The sequence below is a fragment of the Strix uralensis genome, chromosome 4 (genome assembly GCF_047716275.1).
Source record: "Strix uralensis isolate ZFMK-TIS-50842 chromosome 4, bStrUra1, whole genome shotgun sequence".
Taxonomy (NCBI): domain Eukaryota; kingdom Metazoa; phylum Chordata; class Aves; order Strigiformes; family Strigidae; genus Strix; species Strix uralensis.
This window is the reverse complement of record NC_133975.1, coordinates 130,340,889-130,360,494: the sequence shown is the minus strand read 5'-3', so window position 1 is coordinate 130,360,494 and position 19,606 is coordinate 130,340,889. Positions and strand designations below refer to the sequence as shown.

At 50.2% G+C, this 19,606-nt stretch overlaps 1 protein-coding gene across 2 annotated transcripts; it reads right to left on the bottom strand.

Moving 5' to 3' along the window:
* Positions 1 to 288: 288 nt before the first annotated feature.
* CDKL1 (cyclin dependent kinase like 1) lies at positions 289 to 19,449 on the bottom strand. Of its 2 annotated transcripts, XM_074869238.1 has the most exons (9): positions 19,143 to 19,449; positions 13,016 to 13,137; positions 9,806 to 9,878; positions 7,465 to 7,555; positions 6,535 to 6,735; positions 3,537 to 3,619; positions 2,950 to 3,006; positions 2,158 to 2,313; positions 289 to 1,301 (listed from the first exon to the last, which is right to left on the bottom strand). In XM_074869238.1, exons 1-9 carry the CDS (start codon positions 19,308 to 19,310, stop codon positions 1,200 to 1,202), a joined length of 1,053 nt encoding a protein of 350 aa, XP_074725339.1. In that variant the 5' UTR covers positions 19,311 to 19,449; the 3' UTR covers positions 289 to 1,199. The 2 variants fall into 2 exon arrangements, with proteins under 2 accessions (XP_074725339.1, XP_074725340.1); XM_074869239.1 differs by lacking the exon at positions 2,950 to 3,006.
* Positions 19,450 to 19,606: the final 157 nt, after the last annotated feature.

The following is a 19,606-nucleotide window of genomic DNA, read 5'->3' as shown; positions in this document are numbered from 1 at the left end:
CAGCACCTACGCAGCATTAGGGGCCTGAAATGGCCCTTGGGCAAACTCCAAAGCTGTCTGAGCATAACCAAAACTACCTATGGACTCTGTGCTGGGGATGAAATATATTCAATTATAATGGGAAATAAAAGGTAGACAGAGGTATGCTGTGAGGATATGTCACCTGTCCCGCTGAAATTGCTGTTGTTGAACACAGAACAGCACTGGGAAAGAAAATGTTTGTGCTCTAGGTTTTAGGTAGAAAGAGGATGTTCCTTACCCAGGAGGAAAACTTTAAAACACATCCAGTAAATTGGAAAAATGAGCTACATTTCTTTTATTCCAAATCAACACAATATTACATCCTGAGATTACACAAACCCCAAGAATTAGTCTAATACATATGCTTAGGTAGAACTCCTGCCTGTGTCTGGCCAATGTTATAAATTCTATTAATGACTTACTTCTGATAAAACCAGTTTTTGTAACACTACAGGCAAGTGACTTCGCTAGAGACAGAAACAGCAAATAAAAATCACAATGCAAGGAAGAAACAGGCAGGAGAGCTGAAAAGCCTAAAGACCAGGTTTTATTATTAAAACGTTCTCCTGGTAACTGCCTGCTGAGCCTTCCATTAGGTCATTACTGGGACTTTTAATACTGGGTGAGCTATAAAGGCAGACGGATCCTTAACGCAGCGCCGTTTCAGCAGGTTTGTAACTAATGGGAGCAATTAGGCGGCCTCTCATCAGGCTCCGCTCCACAAACACGCACATCTGTCTGCCTGCTACTTGCACCAGCACTATGCAGGATCAGTGACTTAGCCCCAGCCTAAAGTGCTGCTCCTGTTTGGACACAGCGAGCCCCTGATTTGTTTGGCAAGGTTGCAGTTCTTCTGCCAAGTCTGAAATACAGGTGAGAGATGGGCGAGAGTTTTTAAATTCACACTGTCAACACGGGGTTGCAGTAATCCTGAACCAATATACAATCACAAATTAAAGCAAACCACATGTATTTTCCTTTGTACACAGAACACTAACACAAACTGGGGAGTTCTCAGTGCATCGCTTTCCTTCCATCCCTGAAGTACGTTACTTCACAGACCACTTTTGTATCTGTCATAACAGGTATTAATTTAGTTTCCCACCCTGTACCCTCCTTTTATAAATTCTGCATGACTTGAACTTTGAGCAATAAATAGTTTTTAATCTGCCAACCGGTTAGATGTTGGGGAAATGGTAGCTCAATTTCCTTGTTTTGCAGCAGTACTTCTTGCTGTCCAGAGCTGGCAGAACGTTACAGCTGGTTAACTGAGGCAGGTGCTGTAACGAAAGGAAGTTACAGAGCGTGTGTTATTTGTTTGAAATGAGAACAAAGCATTTTGTTCGTCAAATGGAATATAAGCTATAAAACTACTCGTGCTGTAACCCCGTATTTTTCCAACTAAGAGTCACGGATCTGGTGTTCTACAACTGGACTGCAACCAGAACAGCTCATAACGGTATTTCTTCCAGTCATCCAGGACAAGAAAAATACTGTTATGTTGCAGAAACAGAAGAGGCGAGGCGGTTTGATCCCGCAGCAGTTCTCCATCCTGCACCTCCAACTTCCCCGCACGTTCCCAGCTCTGAGAGCTGCTGCGGGGAACATGGCTGACGGGAGGAAGGAGCTGCTGAATGATTCTCATCCCCAGGCCGGGCTGGGAGACTTGGGCCGGAGTCTGGAAAGACTGACAGGGCAGGGAGACATTCGCTTGGCAACTCCAGCAGCAGAAACACCCAGCAACGTCTGGAACCGAGTGAGGGATCGCATCCCGTCAGCGCTTACAAACGGAATGGGGTATTTTTGCCATCTCTGGAATTTGGGATTTAAAAGCACTGAAAAGATCCCAGAGAACTCCAAATGAAACCAGTCGTGCAAGCCCATCCTGTTCTGTGTCAGGAGCGCCCGGTCCTGGGTAAACCCCATCTCCCCCGGTGCTGCAGTGGAGCTGCGATGCAGAATTCACTTTGCACCAAGTTCCTCATTAGCCAGGAGGTTCATTTTTCTCCTCAGGCTAAAATGAAGATCGGTTCAATGCAGGAGCTTTCGCTCACCATTAACTGCCAGCATGAGCCAACCCAAGAGACCCAGCCCCTCCTCGGGCACAGACTATTAAATACTACTATGAAATGTTACCCCTGGCACGTGCTTCCGAGCCAGCCTGGCTGGTTTCCGAGCCGTTTTTTCATGTTCTTTCCCCAGATCCGCCACCTCCCTAATGCTGTCAAAATAGGGATGCTGCAGCAGCTGCTCACACGTCTGCCTCTCCACAGGGTCCAGACGAAGGCAACCCTTAGAAAAGATGAAATAAAGGATCAACACAAACCACTCATTAAAGGGGTCTGCCCAATTCCAGTTCCTCTCCACAGCCAGCGAGTATTCGCACAGATACGTGCATTAATTTTTTTTATTTTTTTTTTTCCTAAGAGTGGCTTTTCAGAGTCAGCGTGAAGCTTGCAAAGCAGCTAATACTGAACAATTACCACGAGGCAGAAAGAGAAATCGCAGCCAGCAGGACAGTTACAGTTGTATGGTGTAGCCTCCAAAAACCAGTTAATCCCATGACTTTCATTTGAACTAGAACAACTTTCTTAGGGGAATCCACTGTGGCACTGGCTGTGTTGTTCCGGTGTTTAGCGTAGCTAATACTACCCATAGCTGCACCTTCCTTTTAATGTCTCCATCCTCACAGTTTCCATTCACTGCATCTTTACAAGGGAATCATGTTTTCCATCTCCATGGCAAAGATGAGTGGATTAGAGGAGTGGATTAAAAATCCTCTCCAAATGCCCTCCAGCTCTGTTTTACAATGAATCTCTTGATAATTCAGAAGCCAACTCTCAAACCATTCACCAGCCGATAAGCAAACCAGAACTGCATTTACCAAGGCTCAGCGCAGAGCTGCTCCACCAGCTGTAGTTTTCTTACCTTCATGAGAGTTAAAGCAGAGTATGAAATGCTAGGGAATTTCATTTCTAATGGCTCCTGGAGGGAAAAAAAACCCAGTGAGTGTACTCATATTAGCAAGCTCTTCATTCATCAGGGTACAGAGAGTCAGTTTTCCATAGCAACACAACCTGTACCTCACAAAATGCCTCTGCTGCTGCCTGTGCCTGGGGGGGAGCTGCCTGGTGTTGCTGAGGATGGGTAGGTTGGCTGCTGTGACAGCAGAAGGGGCGAGAAGGAGCAGAGATTAAGGATTTGTCTGACTGCTTTTACACAGGGTATCAGTTAAAATGTCATGAGAGTGGTTCAGCCACCCCCAAATAATATTTTACTGGCAAAGTACAGGGCAAAACTTCTGCAAAGGGGAAAAAGCACTGCGCAGCAAAGGACTGGTTGAGCTGAGCAAGTGAGGCTCTTCCATCTCTGCTTCCCGAGCAGACAGCATGGGTACTCTGGGTAAAAAGAAGCAGGAACATTTCTTTGGGCGAACACCACATCTCTTTAGCACTGCAGAGAGGTTGCTGGGTAGCACTAGGCTCAAGGGAAGCGTGTCTGGAGGGAGCTCTTACCATGCTCTCCGGGTCTGGAATTCGTACCCCGCTGAAGAACTGGTTGGTGCTGAACACTTGCTGGTGCCTGGGAATGAGATCCCCTTTGACCAAGAAATAAGAAAAAAAAAAACAAGTTGGGTTAATTTGCTGTTTTTACAGCATTGAACAAGCTTATATCCTCTAACAAGGCTGACACCATCCAAGAGAACATCTAAAGAGATGTTGTACCATCAAGTGAGCTGACAAAATGTTCTTTTTTGAAAACTAATGTCCACCTAGGACATGAGTGACCACACAGCTGGGCGAGTGCACAGGAGGCACAACTGCCCAGGGCCTCCAGCTGTAAATAGCTCAAAGAAATTCAGCTGGTGGGAGCAGTTTTTGGAGCAGGAGTCCCCAGTTTTGGTGCATCTTCCAGGCTCTGAGTTCCTGCGTGGTGCAGCAGAGAGGCAGCAGAGCGGCCACTACAGCTGAGGGCCTTGAAAAATATGTATTTCTCTATATCTCCTCATGCCAAGCGCCTAGATCCTATCGCTGCGTTATTTGGGAAACTGCAAATTTGGCTTTGCACTAGCAAAAAAGGCCCCTTGGTAGAACACCAGGGAATGAGCTAGGCAAGGCACAAAGTTTCACAGAAACGTCCGCTCTGCGCCAGCACCATGGAGCGCTGGACCAAGGGAAGGTCTGTGCGTTGGGAGCGGGGTAACACCTCCAGCATCAGAGCCAGAGAGTGCTGGGCCAATACCCACCCTGGGGTCTGGCACTCCAGAGCCACAGCCCTGCAAGCCTGCCCAGAGTGTTAGAATCACAGAATCATCTCGGTTGGGAAAACCCTTGAAGATCCTCCAGTCCAACCATGAACCTCACACTGACCGTTCCCAACTCCACCAGATCCCTCAGCGCTGGGTCAACCCGACTCTTCAACCCCTCCAGGGATGGGGACTCCCCCCCTGCCCTGGGCAGCCCATTCCAACGCCCAACAACCCCTTCTGCAAAGAAATCCTTCCTAAGAGCCAGTCTGACCCTGCCCTGGCGCAGCTTGAGGCCATTCCCTCTTGTCCTGGCGCTTGTTCCTTGGCTCAAGAGACTCATCCCCCTCTCTGCACCCTCCTTTCAGGGAGTTGTAGAGGGCCAGGAGGTCTCCCCTCAGCCTCCTCTTCTCCAGACTAAAAGGGAGATCAGGGAGTTAAGGGAGATCAGGGCAGCAGCCAAGTCTCCTGCTCACATCAGACATCACCGACCGGCCCTGGGCTCTGAGGAGTGACCGGCCGGAGCCGGAGGGGGCTGCACGGCAGCGTGGGCATGCTTTGTTGGCTTTGTGGGCTCTCCTGGCCTGCTCTCCGCACTGCTGCGGAGTGTTTCAGCATTTTCAAAGGAAAAGGCTTCCCAAGAGACAGCCTGTCTGCATAAACAGTCATGTCTTCTCCGACCACTGGATCAGGCTAAACCACAAGCGTTCCAGCTTCATTAAAATTTAACTCATACTGGGTGAAATTCTTTTTGTACATGCCTGAGGATGCTGTGTAGAAAAGAGCTGAGATGCAGCACCAACAGGAACGTGCTGTAGCTTTTCCCCAGTGCAGCTTCATGGCCCTTTCTTGATGCTTAGAGCAGCTCAGAGCAAGCCAAAGGTTAAAATCAAATCCGTTACAAAAGAGCCAGGACAACAGCCAAACCACCACAATTACACAGCTTCGACCAAGGAGCTTTTCTCTGCAAACACTGCCTCAGTCCAGCACCTGCATCAAAAGGGAACTTCTTCTGGCCAAAACCCTATCTCATTAAAAATAAGTTCTAGCTCACCTAACACTGGCATAAATGTATTCTGGAGGATGACGCAGTCGACATTGAACTATTTCTCTAGCTAAGGAGTGTATCTGTTTAAAGCCATTAGTCACCCTTATAGTTTTATAAGCTGCTCAGTAAAAATTCCAATTCTCAGTTCATTCCAACAAATTGCAATTAAAAGTGAGGGGTTGTTCCTTTCCACCCCAGAAATCAGATGTTACACACCAAGATCAAATAGAACTAATGAGACTGGATTAATTTAAGTGTTACAGGGATAATGGCTCTTTGATTTAACCTCTGTTCCAAATGCGAAGCGGCTCCTGAAATTCCTTGGTGAATAAAGACAAAGAAATGGAACAGACAAACAACTTGAATGTTCATACTCTCTTTCCCAAGCCATCAACAGGCACCAGCAATGTTTGTGGGGCCTCCAAAGCTGTGATGAACCGATGAACTCATTTAGAGGCAGGGACCCCTTTGCTTGGTACCAAACCCTAAAAAGTACCTGGATCTTTCAAACCTTTATGCAGAACATTCCTGGTTTTGTCTGCTACAGGCATCTCCTTTTTCTGTCTGTGTGGAGACAGCCGAGGATGTGGAAAGGCCAGCAGCAGAGGCAGGTGTTTTTGTGCCTGCCGTGGGGCTGGCCCTGTGCTCCCCACACCCCCCGGTAGTCACCGAGCCAGCCCAAAGGACCAGGAGGGGCATCCGGTGGCCACCTAACACATCCCACATCTTTCTGAAACTGCCCAGCACCAGACCCAGCTTCCCAGAGGCAACGAGTGCTGAAGAGAGTGGAAGGAGGGTTTCAGGCAGTTTGCAGGCAGTGACCCTGCTTATGCAGCCCTGTCCATGGCGAGCCCTCGGCCCGGCACCGCAGGCTCGTACAAGCCAAAAGCAATTCCACCCCACAGATCTTGTTCTGGAGAACAGTCACTGCCCATGTGGATGCCAACTTTGCTTCTCCAGATCCTGCCAGGCCCTGCAGCAATATCTGTTCCTCCAACTAAACAATCTCCTAACGAGATGTGCGTTAGTCATGCCAGGAAAACCTCAAACAGCACCTCAAATAAGCCAGCACCTACTAAAGGGAGAGATCCACTGGGTAAATTCACCTCCCAGCTAATCCCAATTCCCACCACAGAGGCAAATCCTCCCAGGCAAGCTCTAGTCTTGCCTGAGGCATCAAGAAGACGCAGGCTCTGGCCGGAGCAGCGAGGACACTTACCCAGGGTTCTCCGGATGAGGTACAGCTGGTCAACATCAGACTTGCCAGGCCAGAGAGGGACCCCGGAGAGCAGCTCCGCAAAGACACAGCCTATCGCCCACACGTCCACGGGAGGGCCGTACTGGGTGTCCCCCACAAGTAACTCCGGAGAGCGGTACCACCTGGTAGCCACGTAGTCGGTGTAATAATCACTGGGACCAGCTAGGAAGGAGAGAAACAAACAGGAGTGGGGGATCAGAACGATGCAGACGAGCCACCATCTGTTGTTGGGGCACCTCCTGGGCAGGCAATAGCTACAGAAACAGGGTGAGTCACTGGCCACTAGCAGAACCCAACTTTGGAAATGCTTCAGATTTGGCAAAAATCAAGACCATGTTTTTCTCCAAACGCAAATATGCAGAGCTCCACAGCAGGGCCCTGCACCAGCCATGGCCAGTTCTCAAAGCTCACGTGATTTGTCCGAACAAGAGCTAAAAAAAAACAGATTAGGGGGTTTATTTACAATGGAAAATGTGAAGCCATTGTCTGCAGAGACAGCGCCTTCTGTCAGAGGGGCTCCTCCTGCCAGGGAACTCCAGCTGTGTCTCCAGCATTGCATAAGGGCTGGGCAGCTCTGAGATGCCCAAGGCCGACTTCTATCCACCAGCGCCAGCACCACCAGTGGTTCAGTGGCAGCAGCAGGGAGCTCAGAAAGAGTTTGTTTACGGAGGCACTTGGCACTGCGGTGTCTGAGCTAGCTCCCTTTGAGCTGCTTTGGGGATCTCTACCCAGCCTTTTTCTGTGAAAACATGCCAGCCTTTATATAGGATGATTTACACGTGCATCAGACAAAGACAAGTGAGTCTTTGCTGGTGTTTGAAAGCCTGATCCTACGCGTCATTTGAGCTTTCATGTGTTAACAATCCGGGTAAGTAGCAAGTGGGCACTCACTCAGTATGCGAGCAAATCCAAAGTCACAAAGTTTGATGACCGAGTGTTTTGTTATCAGGATGTTTTCTGGCTTTACATCTCGGTGGATGCACTGGAAACAGAAAAAGACCAAGGTTAGAAGCAAGTATTTAACTTGGCCCTCGGATAAAGAACCTCTTAGTTCGGCCACATACCCCTTGCACATTGTGCCAGGCTTCCTGCTGAAAGAGAAGATGAAAGGATTTCTTCGCAGCAGCTAAAGCCATGTCCTGCTAGGCAGGACAACTACCTTGCCTACACCCCACCTCTGGGATAAGACGCCGTGCAGGCTCCCCGTGTCAGCTGCATAGCTCCATATCGCTTGGACAACAGCGCATCAGCTCCCCAGAACCAGCTGGGAATCTGCTAGCGGGAGGAGCGAGGGTTGTGGTCAACCTGGCTCTCTGCAAACGCAGCTCACCTGAGGCAGCTCTGTGTAACACACTCCTAATAAGGGACTCCATTCCACAATTATGTGGGGAGATCCTAACGAGAGGCGCGTAGGTCCTCTGGGCTCAGTTCTTGGATGAAGTCTCTGAGCTGTATTTACTGATAGACAAGCAAATGATTTTGCTGGCAAAGCTCACGGATGAGATGAAAGCTCTGGTTTAGCTGTGGGACTTTATCTATCCCTGTAGATGCCAGAGAGAGCCTGGTATTCCCTCTGCGCAGCGCAGCTGAGACACATCCGGAGTTCTGTGTCCGGCCCTGGGATCCTCAGCAGAAGGAAGATGTGGGTGAACTGGAGTGAGCCCAGTGAAGGGCCACTAAAATGATTATGGGATTAGGGTATCTGACATCCAAGGAGAGGATGAGGGAGCTGGGACCATCATTCAACCTGGAGAAGAGACAGCTCAGGGGGATCTTATCAATGTGCATAAATACATGGTGGGAAGAGGTGAAGAAGACCGAGCCAGGTTCTCCTTGGCGGTGTCCAGAGAAAGGATGAGAGGCAGTGGGCACAAACGGAATACATTCCATTTAAACATAAGCATTTATTTTATTTTTTTTTACTGTAAGGGTGGCCAAACACCCAAACGGGTTGTCCAGAGAGCCTGTGGAGCCTCCCATCCTTGGACATATTCAAACCCTGACTGGCAAAGTTTCTGAGCGGCCCGCTCTAGCTGACCCAGCCTGAGTGGGAGGGCTGGACTAGATGATCTCCAGAGGTCCCTTCCAACATCAGCAATTCTGCAATTCTTGAGAAGTCGCCCTGCCTGCTGAAGGCCCACAGCGATTGGATTTGGGCTTGGGAAAGAGTTTCTGCTGATCACACTAACAGAGACCTTCATTTCTTCTGCCTATGTGTGGAAGGTGTGCTCTACTGAAATCACCAGGGTCTGGCTCACATTGTCCCTCCCCTACCATCACCTCAGCACAAACACCTCGGACTTTTCCTAGCTAAGCTGGCGGTAAATTATCATGTCTCCTCCTGAGGACTGAAATGCTGCTTGTTAAATCAGTGCCATGGAGTTCCAAAAAGGGCAGCTGCATAAAACCTCATTACCTGTGATCTACAGCAGGTCAGACTGCCACATCTCATTGTTCCCTTGGCTTTAAAACTCCATGAAATCTTTCATACTGAGTGGAGAAACAGAAAAAAGAAGAAAAACAACAAATCCTGGAAGCAGTACAGACCTATGGCCAAGTTCCTGTGGCTCAACTGGACATAATTCTCCCAGCAAAGACAAAACACCCATTCCACAGTGATCTCCTGCCCGACTCTTAAATCTCAAGTATTGGCAGATAAACAAAACCAAAGACAATTACAGCTAAGTTTGCCTGAAGAACTTCTCCAAAAGGCTTCTTTCCTTCCTGGCTTTTTAAAGCATCCCCCCTGCTTTCTACAAAATACTTGCTGTGCACATTTCCCTCCAGAAAGCAGAGGAAGGGTTGTAAAACTGGTTTACTGTATCTAATTTTTGAAACCTTTTAACTGGTAACGTGATTCAATGCCTACAACTATCAACAGAAGGACTTTGTGGGGAATCAGTAGCACTTTGCTCAGGTCTCAGCTGTTGAGATGTTAAGCCAGTTTTCTAAACATCAGTTCTAATGTTGTTCAGCCTGAAAGCTTCTCTAATGACCTTAGGGTCATTAGTGCAAAGCATTCCTCGAGAGCAAACCCAAGGGACCTGTGTGATAGTAAATGCAATTCTTTTGGGTATTCAATAATAATTCAGATGTATGTTTCCTGCTGAAAACATCAAATTTCACCTGATTTCGTCCCATGGAAGCTCTGTAATCAGAAAAATGGCAACAGAATCTCCTTCCCCTCCAAAGCCGTGTTACAGCTATCGTTAGTGCCGTTTAGGGGACTTACATTGTGTTTATGGCAGAAGTTCACAGCTTGGAGGGTCTGCCAGGTTATGCTCTTCACTAGATGCTCCGGCACCCTGTTTTAAAAAAGCACATTTTTATATTGGCTATTAAAAATAACTTCACTATCACAGGAAAAGGGAGGGGAGGCCTTTGAATGCTGACATTGTACAGGGATCTCTGAGCAAAACCCGGTCAGGGACAAGCCAAAAAACTCAGAAAAAAACCCACTAGCTGCATTTTCTTGCTATAAATAAGTTACAAGAAATACATAATAACCTTCAGTGCATTGATCAGATGATCAATGCAGGAAACCAGTCACGCTGGGCTGCTGATGGTGGAGGCTCCTGTCCCTCCTCCCATGTTTCAGAGCCGAGGCTGAGCTCTGCCTGCACCTCCCTGCATGAAGCAACGCTTCGTTACCCTCCGAGCATCGCAGAAGCATCAAAGGGAACGTCAAATCCGCTTCCAAATCCAGTCGGTGCAACAAGCTCTGAGGATTCATGGCAGCTAAGAGCACACCAGAGTGTCTGGCACCACTGTCACAGCCAGCACGAGGCCTGATGACTGGTGACTACACCTCAGGGCCTGCAAGTCCGGGCTGGATCCTGTCTCGTGGCTGTGCTTAGCATCCAGGCTTCCTGGCAACACTCCTGAAATTCCAGCAGGCACTTCTGCCTCTGGGAGGTGCTAAGGCTTGGACAACAGGCCCAAGCCAGAGTTGACCTATAGATGAATCCTGTATATTTTATAACTGATAACCATTGTGCTAGTAGGTATTGTGCTAGGTTATAACAAACCACCTTTGCTGATGTAAAAAGTGCTAAAGAGTTGGAAGTACTGAAGCCTGAACAACAGGCCCCGAGCTGAAGCTGCTAACTTAGCATGTAGTCATTAACGAAGTATGTATGTTCACTAGTGAAAGATGCAGCTTAGACAGAATATAATCAGTAGTGAGGATGAAATGCTGAGAGAATGTATCCAACTTTCCTTTCTCATCCTTGTTCAAGGCTGAGAACCCAAGTATTCGGTCTTGTTAGAAACTCCCTTGGTTTTCCCACCCCGAGCCCTGGCCAGGCTTTGGGTGGAATCCAACAGAAGAATGAAACCAGATATTTTCTGCTCAAAACAAAGGTGCCAGTTATTCTGGCTTGCTGATTTTTGGTATATAAGGCTAGACCCGCTCACAGTGACTTTGGAAGCCTCACCTACGGGTGGACGCACCGTGTAGGACTTCCCAATGCCGGGACAGGCTCTCCAAATCCTCGCTGCAACCGGGGCTGCCCAGCGCCTGCGGGTCTGGATGATGGTGACGGGTCCAAGTGGTGATGGGTCTTTCTTAACCACTATTCTCTCTCTCCTGTAGTAATGATTTGATGCATTACCCTGTATTTTCCTATTTGTTTGCTTTAAGTGCATTATTCTGTCTTACTGCATGTATTCTGTATTCTGTTACATTATTTAGTTATCCCCAGTAAAATATGCCTACTCTTTTCACTCTGGTGTCTGAGTTTAATTGATATCCTTAATCAGCAAAACACCCTGCAACCGCTCGGGGCGTCGGAGGCGGTGGGGTATCCGCGGTGTGGATGTACGCTTTGAGTTGCAATGCTGTCAGGTCACTGACTGGCCGGAGCAGAGGTGTAACCAAAATGGGATGGGGAAGGATGTTCCCACAAGAGCATAAAGCTCTGCCTTGGTTTGCATCTCCTCTCCTTCCCTCCAATGGCTGGCTAACACTTCAGAGAAAGAAAAACTCTGTTAAAGATCCAGCCTCCTCTCCTGTGCAACAGTTCTTAAACCTCCTTGGCTGTCTAACGGTCTTCAACAATCCCAGAGAGGCAGAGGTGACAATCTTGGCACTTTCAAGCTCAAATCCAATTTTATTTCATGTCTTTAATGCTGAAAAGCTTCTGATTCATCATAAAGAAAAAAAAAAACAACAAAAAACTAAATCAAAACAATACACAGAAAGGCTGGCTTTTTCTTTAAGGCACCCAGAAACATCCTAGATCATGGGAGTGATGCACTGACAGCCTGACAAGGGGATGAACTTGGTCAAATGACCTGGAAACATGGTGCAAAGAGGCGTGTGCCCACCCATCTTCATCCTGACCACAAAGGACTTGACCATCTGCTGTAGCAAAGATCAAAAGCGACGTATGCAACCAGGCATTACACATTCGTTCACACTGGAGCTGTTCTGATGAACAGAAGGCAAATGTGAAGGGTTTTCTTCAAAGAGGGTTATCCACCCTCTCTACAGATTCTAGGGGAATAGGTTCAAACTGGGGTGAAAGCTGCTCACCAAGCTATCTGCTATCAGCATGCTCCATTCTCCTTCGACAGTTCCACATCAGGGAGAAAGAGAATAACAGGCTTGTTTACTCAACCCCCAATTAGTCTCCTGCAGGCAATTCATTTAGCTCCAGGCCTGTAAAATGATTTATGCACTTCTGCTTAGCATTTCCACAGCACCAAGTCACTGTGAATAATTAGGGACAATGTATTTAGCCAGAGTGACATTTAGAATGTGTCAAAAGAACAAACCCTGTCCTGGAGAACGTTTCTTCTGCCCGCATAGCTCACGCTTTGTGCAAGCACCCGTTTAAAGAAGAGGGTATCTGACCTGAGGGTGTGCAGAGAGGCGCAGGCAGAGCTCCTGGTAACTCCTGCCAGCCAACACCTACTCCTCAGCACTGCAGCATGCCAGAGGGCTGGAAGTCACTGCTCTATCATAGGGGTCATCACTGACATCACGACAGACTGTGTATGGTTTGGGTGCTTACAGCCTGGGTGTGCACAGCCTCCCCCAGTGACGTGCACCCACAGCTGGGGGGCAGGAGGAAGAAGGGTTGTGTGCCCCCAGCCCATGTCCCCCAGCAGCCCTGACCTCTTTGCAGCGAGACACAAGACTCCCCCAAGCCACCTGGCTTGGGGTTTGCCGGTGCCAAGCCAGCCCAAGATCACCCAACCACGCAGGATCAGCGCCCCGGTCTCCTTGGTGAGCGGTGCTGGGCAGGAGTGCACACAGGCTCAGAGGCAATTCTTTTGGACGTCATTGCTAAACCACAGGAACGGAGCAAGACCTGGGCACTGAACTGAGAAACCTCTCTGGTAACTAAATTCCTCTGAAAACTCTGCAGAGCAGCAACGACATAGACACCCCCAAGTCCTTTGCTCAAAGCTTCCCCGTGAGAGACAGGCCACTCACCCCCGGGGGTGCTTGTCCAGCTCGTGGAGAACTGTGTGGTCGCAGTATTCGAAGACCAGATGCAGCCTCCGCTTCCTCCTGAACACCTCCAGCAGGTTCACCAGGTTGGGGTGTTTCAGTTGCTGTAACACACAGTGGATGGGCTGGTTAGTTACTGCATGGGGGAGCAGGGTAAAGGAGGGGGGGACACACAGTGCTTTTACCCACAAGGGTCTCAATTCCTCGAGCTGAAACCTTTTACACAAGCGCAGCACGACACGAAGCAGCAGCTCAGCTACAGCTCAGCCCAGGGTGTAGTTATTTTAGGAACTGACAAGTCAGCTTGGCTTCAGCGAGTGCCTCTTAGAAAAGATGCTCATAGATAAAGAATTCATCATGGTGCCCACAGCTATCCCAGCAGCGCCTTTCATTGTAGGTATCCAGTCTTTGACTGCCCCACAGTGAAAAGCAGCTGGCCCTGGAGAACAGCTTGGGAAATCCCACACGGTACGAGCCTGCAGCAGGCAAACACACATTCAGGAGAAACCAAGAGCTCCTCAGATAAGCATAAGTAAAGCACGCGGTCTCAGCTTCACCAACTTCTTGTCAGAATGTGGAGAGGATAATTAGTAGCGTTTTTATTGCTGCTTCTTCCTCTTCCTCTCAATCCACTTCATGTGCTCAAACGAGGGCTTCCTCTCCTGGGGAGCTCAGCTTCTTACCACACATGAAGCCTGAGCACAGCAGGGTTATTCAAATGCACCTCACAAGAGGTGAGGGTGGGCTCCACTGGAGCTCTTCACTTCCTATTCCTTTGCCCGCATTTTGTGGGAGGGCTGGGAGAGGGCTTGAACCAAGGGGCACAACACAGCCTTCAGAAAAGGAAACAAAGAAAAGCCAACCCCAACTCAGGAATGTTATTTCTTTTCAGATGACTCATGGCACCATCCCCTCTGCTCGCAGGGACCTGTAGCCACGAGGGCTTTGCCTGGCCAAGGCTTTACGGCAAACACATTTCTAAGCAAGGAAGCTGGAAAGGGCATTGCCAAGGAGTTACGCCAACCTCAGCTTCTAATGTGCCTCTGAGTTATCTGGGAAAGCCTGTAAAGGAGAAGGAAGCAGAGTCAAGACTAGAGAAAACTGTGAGGGGCCTCAACTGAGGAATGCAGCTGTTTGGGGAAGTGTCCACTTAGCCCCGAGGTGAAAAATCACCAAAATCCACGACTTGAATCCTGGGGTTAACCAGTGAACTTCAGTAAAAGAACAGGTCAGTAGAAGACCCCCACCATACCTCACGAGCAGGAGGGACATGGCAGGGGCCATTTCAGTGCTCTGATGGGCATGCTGTGAAAACGTAATTTTATTCAGGCGTGTCACTGCAAAAGCTCCTTGTAAAGAGAGACCTTCCAGGGACCTCACTGCCTCTGGGGGACATTGTACTGAACCCAGACCGTACTGAGCCCATATGCCAACACGCAGGGTCCCTGTCGGTGTGCAGAAGGTGCCTATTCCCGTCCTGCAAACTGGCAGCAAGGAGCTGATGTTTCTAAACAGCATCTCTTACTGCACACAGGGCTTGTTCCTTCACTCCTGCCAACACCGTGTAAACCATCTGCCAGCATCAAAGATCTTTGCGCCCATCTGGATCAAACCAAGATCTGACCACTTCCTCAGTCCTCCACGGTGAGTATTTCTGCGCCAAGCGCCCTCCCTGTCCAGCACAAGGTACCCGACAGCGTCAGCAGGGCCTGACTGTCAGTGTAACCTTCTCTGCCCTGGCCATGCCTCCTGACCTCGCACGACAGATGGGCTTCCTCTGCAAACCCTCACGTTCCTCCCGGCAGGGCTGCTAGTGAAAGCATTAAACCACAAGGGAGGAGGCCTGTAACTCCTCTCGAGCTTGGTATTTATCTAGTGGTATCTCCATTCTCCTCATTTCCTTATCCACTCTGTAAAAGATGATCAGATACAGAGCACGCCCTGCAAGGCTGCTGACAATCCCAGCAACGATCACGATTCTCCTGGGAACTGTGTGCGTACTGTGCCACCCATCCTGTTAAGCATATCCACATCGAGCAAAGTACCTACTTGCCACGTGCACGTTAGACAAAGCCCAGTCATCCAGTTTAGACCCCACCACAAAAGTCAGGCAGCTGCCGTGGCTCTGGTACGGCCCCTTCCTTCACCAGTCAAGCAGCTCCCGATAGACCGTGTGAAGTGGATCCCTCCCTTTCCATGCACTCCGTGTGTCGGCATGTTATCTTCCCAGAGATCAGCGATAACAGAGGTATCTGAGATATCAGAGATAAGCTGGGCCTCCAGCAACGACGCTGGGTAATGGGCGCCCAATTCCTCTGTTGCTTTCGGATCTGCCCACCAACATGGACAAACTGCCGGGCACGGCCAAGCCTGTCAGCGGGGAGGAGGCAGGTGAGACAATCTCTGCAGCGCTTTGATTCCACTTTTAGAGACAGCTCAGGACGAAATAACGGCCAACTGATTGTAAAGCAAGAAGAAAGTTAAATCGACGATAATAGATTGTTTGGAAAACCAGTGGCAGTTACAGGCTGGTTGTAGGAGTCGGCCTTTCACAGGGGCAGGCCATGCCTGGGGACACTCTGTCCTGGCCATCCTCACGTGCGTGTGGAGCCGGAATTTCTGGAGAGAGCGAGCTTGGGCTTGGGAGCACGAGGTCTGGCTGAGCTGGGGACGCTGCAAGGGGACACAGCTGTAAGAACAAGCTCTCGCACACACAGGAGTGGCTTAATCAGGGAGCATCTCCCTGTGCCCTGCTCCATGCCTGGGGCTCTCCAGGCAGTCGGTGTCACCGGGCTGACTCTAAACGTCTCTTGTGCAGGCAGACGTGCGCACAAAGCCACCGTAAATCTGCCAGTGTTCCTAACAACATCCCCGTCTGGCGGCACAGCGTTTCAGAGAGCAGTTACTAAGGCTACCAATGCTGCCGGTTGGCCGGTTGCTGGCAGCACCGGGATGGGCTTCCCCCTCCCTGCGCCCTGCTTGGGTGACAAGGCCATGTGTCGCCTTCTGCGCACAGGCCAGATGTCCTGCACGGGCCTTCCCCCAAAGTTATAAATGCTCCTGTGCTAAAATGATAGGGATTATTTTCTATTTCGTATATGAACCCAGTTTTGCATTGTATTTTCTCTCATCTTCTTTGCAATGTCAGAGCTAAAAACTGTCTCAGCCTCCATGCGAGGGCTGGGGAGACAACGTCCTTCTGGAAACAGCAGGCTCTGATGGGTTGATACCCAGACTCGCTCTGTTTTCACGTATTTCCAGCCTTCCCTATGGAATCGGGATCACACAGGGTGTTTGAGGACTCTGCATACCGCTCCGCTCTCCCACCCCACCTCCCATGGCTCTTGGCCATCAAAAGCCCTTTGTCTACAAGGTATTTGCTGTACAGAATAATAATTTATCAGGCCCTACATTTTTTACTGATGAAACAATCTCACTACATCTTTGACAAACACTTAGTTCTGCCTAAGCCAGGAAATACCTCAACAAACAAACAAACAAACTGTTGCTATTTACAGAGAAAAAGTTGAAAAGATAGTCAAGCAGGTCTGCACTTGTTAAAATCAACAGCGCCCCGACACAGATCCTGCCGTGGCTAGCTGCAGTGCTGTCAGCTTTGGACCCTTAAAGACAATGCAGTTACCATCTCCATTACAAGTGACTTCTGCAATGATAATTTTCCTTTTGGATTTTTAATATCATTTAAATCTTAATGCATCTCCAGCATTGTTTACTAAAACGATACAGCTACATGTCATCTATTTGCTTCAGACAGGAGAAAAACTTAGGTTGCTTCTCCCCAAAATCTAACTGAAAAATAAATATGCTTTTTTCCTAGATGATGGCTCTTTCAGGATGGCATCCAGGCTTATCTTGCCTCTTTTTGCAGCGGGTAGAGAATCAGGCCTTCATATTCCTTTGACAATAAACACCCACTTCTTTATATATAAATGCTCAATAGAAGACAAGCCAATAGCACAAAGAGATTTTGGGAAAAGAAATACCAGAAATACTGTAACCTGCTGAAATCTTGCACTTAATTGCAAATCTGAAAGTTAATTGATTCCCAGCAAGCAAATGAAGCTAACTCGATGGAAGGGAACATTGAGTGCAATGAGTATCAACCGCTGCTACGCAAATACCCACAGGCAGTGAAGTCTGGGAACAGCATGAAGAAATCAGAGACCAAGGGGCTATGAGTTTTGGGAAAGAAGTTTTAAATAAAATGGAACATCTTTCTCTGTGGATTTCCGTAGGGTTTTGTCCCAAATCCTAAATCATTGACTGTCTACAAGAATGCATTGTGTCGGATCTGAACGGCATGTTTCTTGTAAAAAGGAGTCCTATTGGAAGTCATTATTTTAAAATTTATCATAAACCAACATGCTGTTCGCATGGTTCTTTAATCAGTTCAGTGTTTTAAAGCTATGGCTCTTCTGCATGGAAAAGAGAAAGCTGGAGATGGGGAGATGATGGAGGTGTCTGAGATCGTGAGTACCTCGGAGAAAGCGAAAAGGGAACAACACCCTCCACTTCTCGGAGCACACACCTGAGGGTACTGTATGCCACCACCCAGCAGCAAGTTCGTAACACATGAACGGAAATACTTTTTCACACAACGCATTCCTAAAGTGGCACTCACTGCCTCAGGAAACTGTGGAGTCCAGATGAATACCACTTCAAAAAGAAATGGGACAAACTCCCAACAGTCTATGAATGTCTGCTAAGCATGGAGCAAAGGGTACAACCTCTGGCTCCAGAAACTTTGCCCAGAAGTTGGGTGTGTGAAAGAAAACCTTACCCCATCTCCCTCTTTCTGCTGGGTTTCTCCTCATTTCTGCATGCTTGATGGACCTGGGGTGTGACTCACTGCAAATGTTCCCGTGCTTTTATTTCACCAGGAAAATAAACACAGAGGCTGAATGAGTGACCCATTTCTATGTGAGGATAAGCCCTCACACAGAAGTCCAGAAAGGACCAGCAAAAACAAGGTGCTGCCATGGTTCACAGGTGCCTGCTCTGCAGACGCTCCCACGTGTGAATACCTCGGAGCCTACACAGCCCCCAGCATCCAGTACATGGCTGGATCCCACCTGCACCTCACCCTCCGACACTGCGACCCCCCACAACCAGGGGCTCAGAAAGGGCGTTTTAAGGAGGAACTGGGGCAGATTTATAAAGCAGGGAGCTACGAGAGCTGCGCCCCACAGCTGTCCCCCACCTCATGCTACCTAGGATCACTTTTTGCTCATGAGCTTTACATCAGTTCCAACAGTCCTTGTCTCTGGGGGGAATCTCCTGGACACAGACAGGGCCTGCTGCCGGCTGGCTTGTTACAGGTGGTGCTGGTTAAGGGCAGAGCTGTGCCTGTACCGGCCAGGACATCGCTGATGGGGGACAGAGTCTGGGTCAATCCCTCTCTAAAGGGCACAGCGAGGACTTTGTTGATGCTACTGCACTACCCATGCAGAAGTCTACAGGCACCCGGCAGCTTGCTCTTTGCGGGGTCTCAGCTCCCACCTGCACCAATGCTCTTTGATGCATGAGAGCCTGGGCTGAGGAGGATCACCTCCGTCCCGAGGCATGTCCATCCCTGGCCAAACGGGTCGGACTGGCACTGGCACCAGCTTTCTCTCACAGAAGCTGACTGACCTGGGCACTTTATGCACCGCTCCCTCAGGCCCCTTCTCTTCACTGCTCCGACAGCACATCTCCTCATGGCTGCCCCCACGCCCCATCTCCTCATGGCTGCCCTGGCTGCCCTCACACCCCATCTCCTCACCTCCCACCTCACGACGCCCCATCTGCCCATGGCTGCCCTCATGTCCCGTCTCCTCACTTCCCCCTCACGACACCCCATCCCCTCATGGCTGCCCTCACGCCCAGACTCCTCACGACGCCTTCTTCCTTCCCTCACACCCCCTCCCCCGGCAGCTCCCTCAGGGCTCTCTGGCCGCGGCGCCGGGCTCGCAACGGCGGCCCACAGCCCGCAGCCGCCACAGCCGCCGCGCCGGGAGCGGTACCGGGAGTGGCGGAGCCCCCTCGGCCCGGGCGCCCCGGAGGCGGCGGACGAGGAGCCAGCGGGGCCGGGCGCCCGCCCGCCACCCACCTTCAGCATGCGGATCTCCCGCAGGGCGATCTTCCTGATCACCGGGTCTTCCTCGGACTCCAGGAACTTCTTAATGGCCACGATCTGCCCCGTGTCCTTCTTGCGGCACTTGAAGACGACGCCATAGGAGCCCTCCCCGACCTTTCCCAGCTTCTCGTACCGCTCCATGGCGGGGGGCGGGCAGCGGGGCCGCCCCAGCGCAGCTCCGTCGCCTCAGAGCGCCGCAGCAGCGGCCGCGGCCCCCCCGCGCCCGCCGTTACCCCCGCGGCGGCGGAGCGACCGCGCCCGCCCTCCGCAGCTCCGGCGGGGCCGGGGCGGGCCCTCGGGGCGGGGGGGGGTCTCCCCGGCGGGGAACGGCTGGTGCCAGGCCGAGGGGAGCGCCTTCTCCGAGGCGGTTCCTCCACCCCGGGGGACCCCAAAACCAGCCGGGGCGGGAGGGGGGGTCCCCATGGCCTCTCACGGGG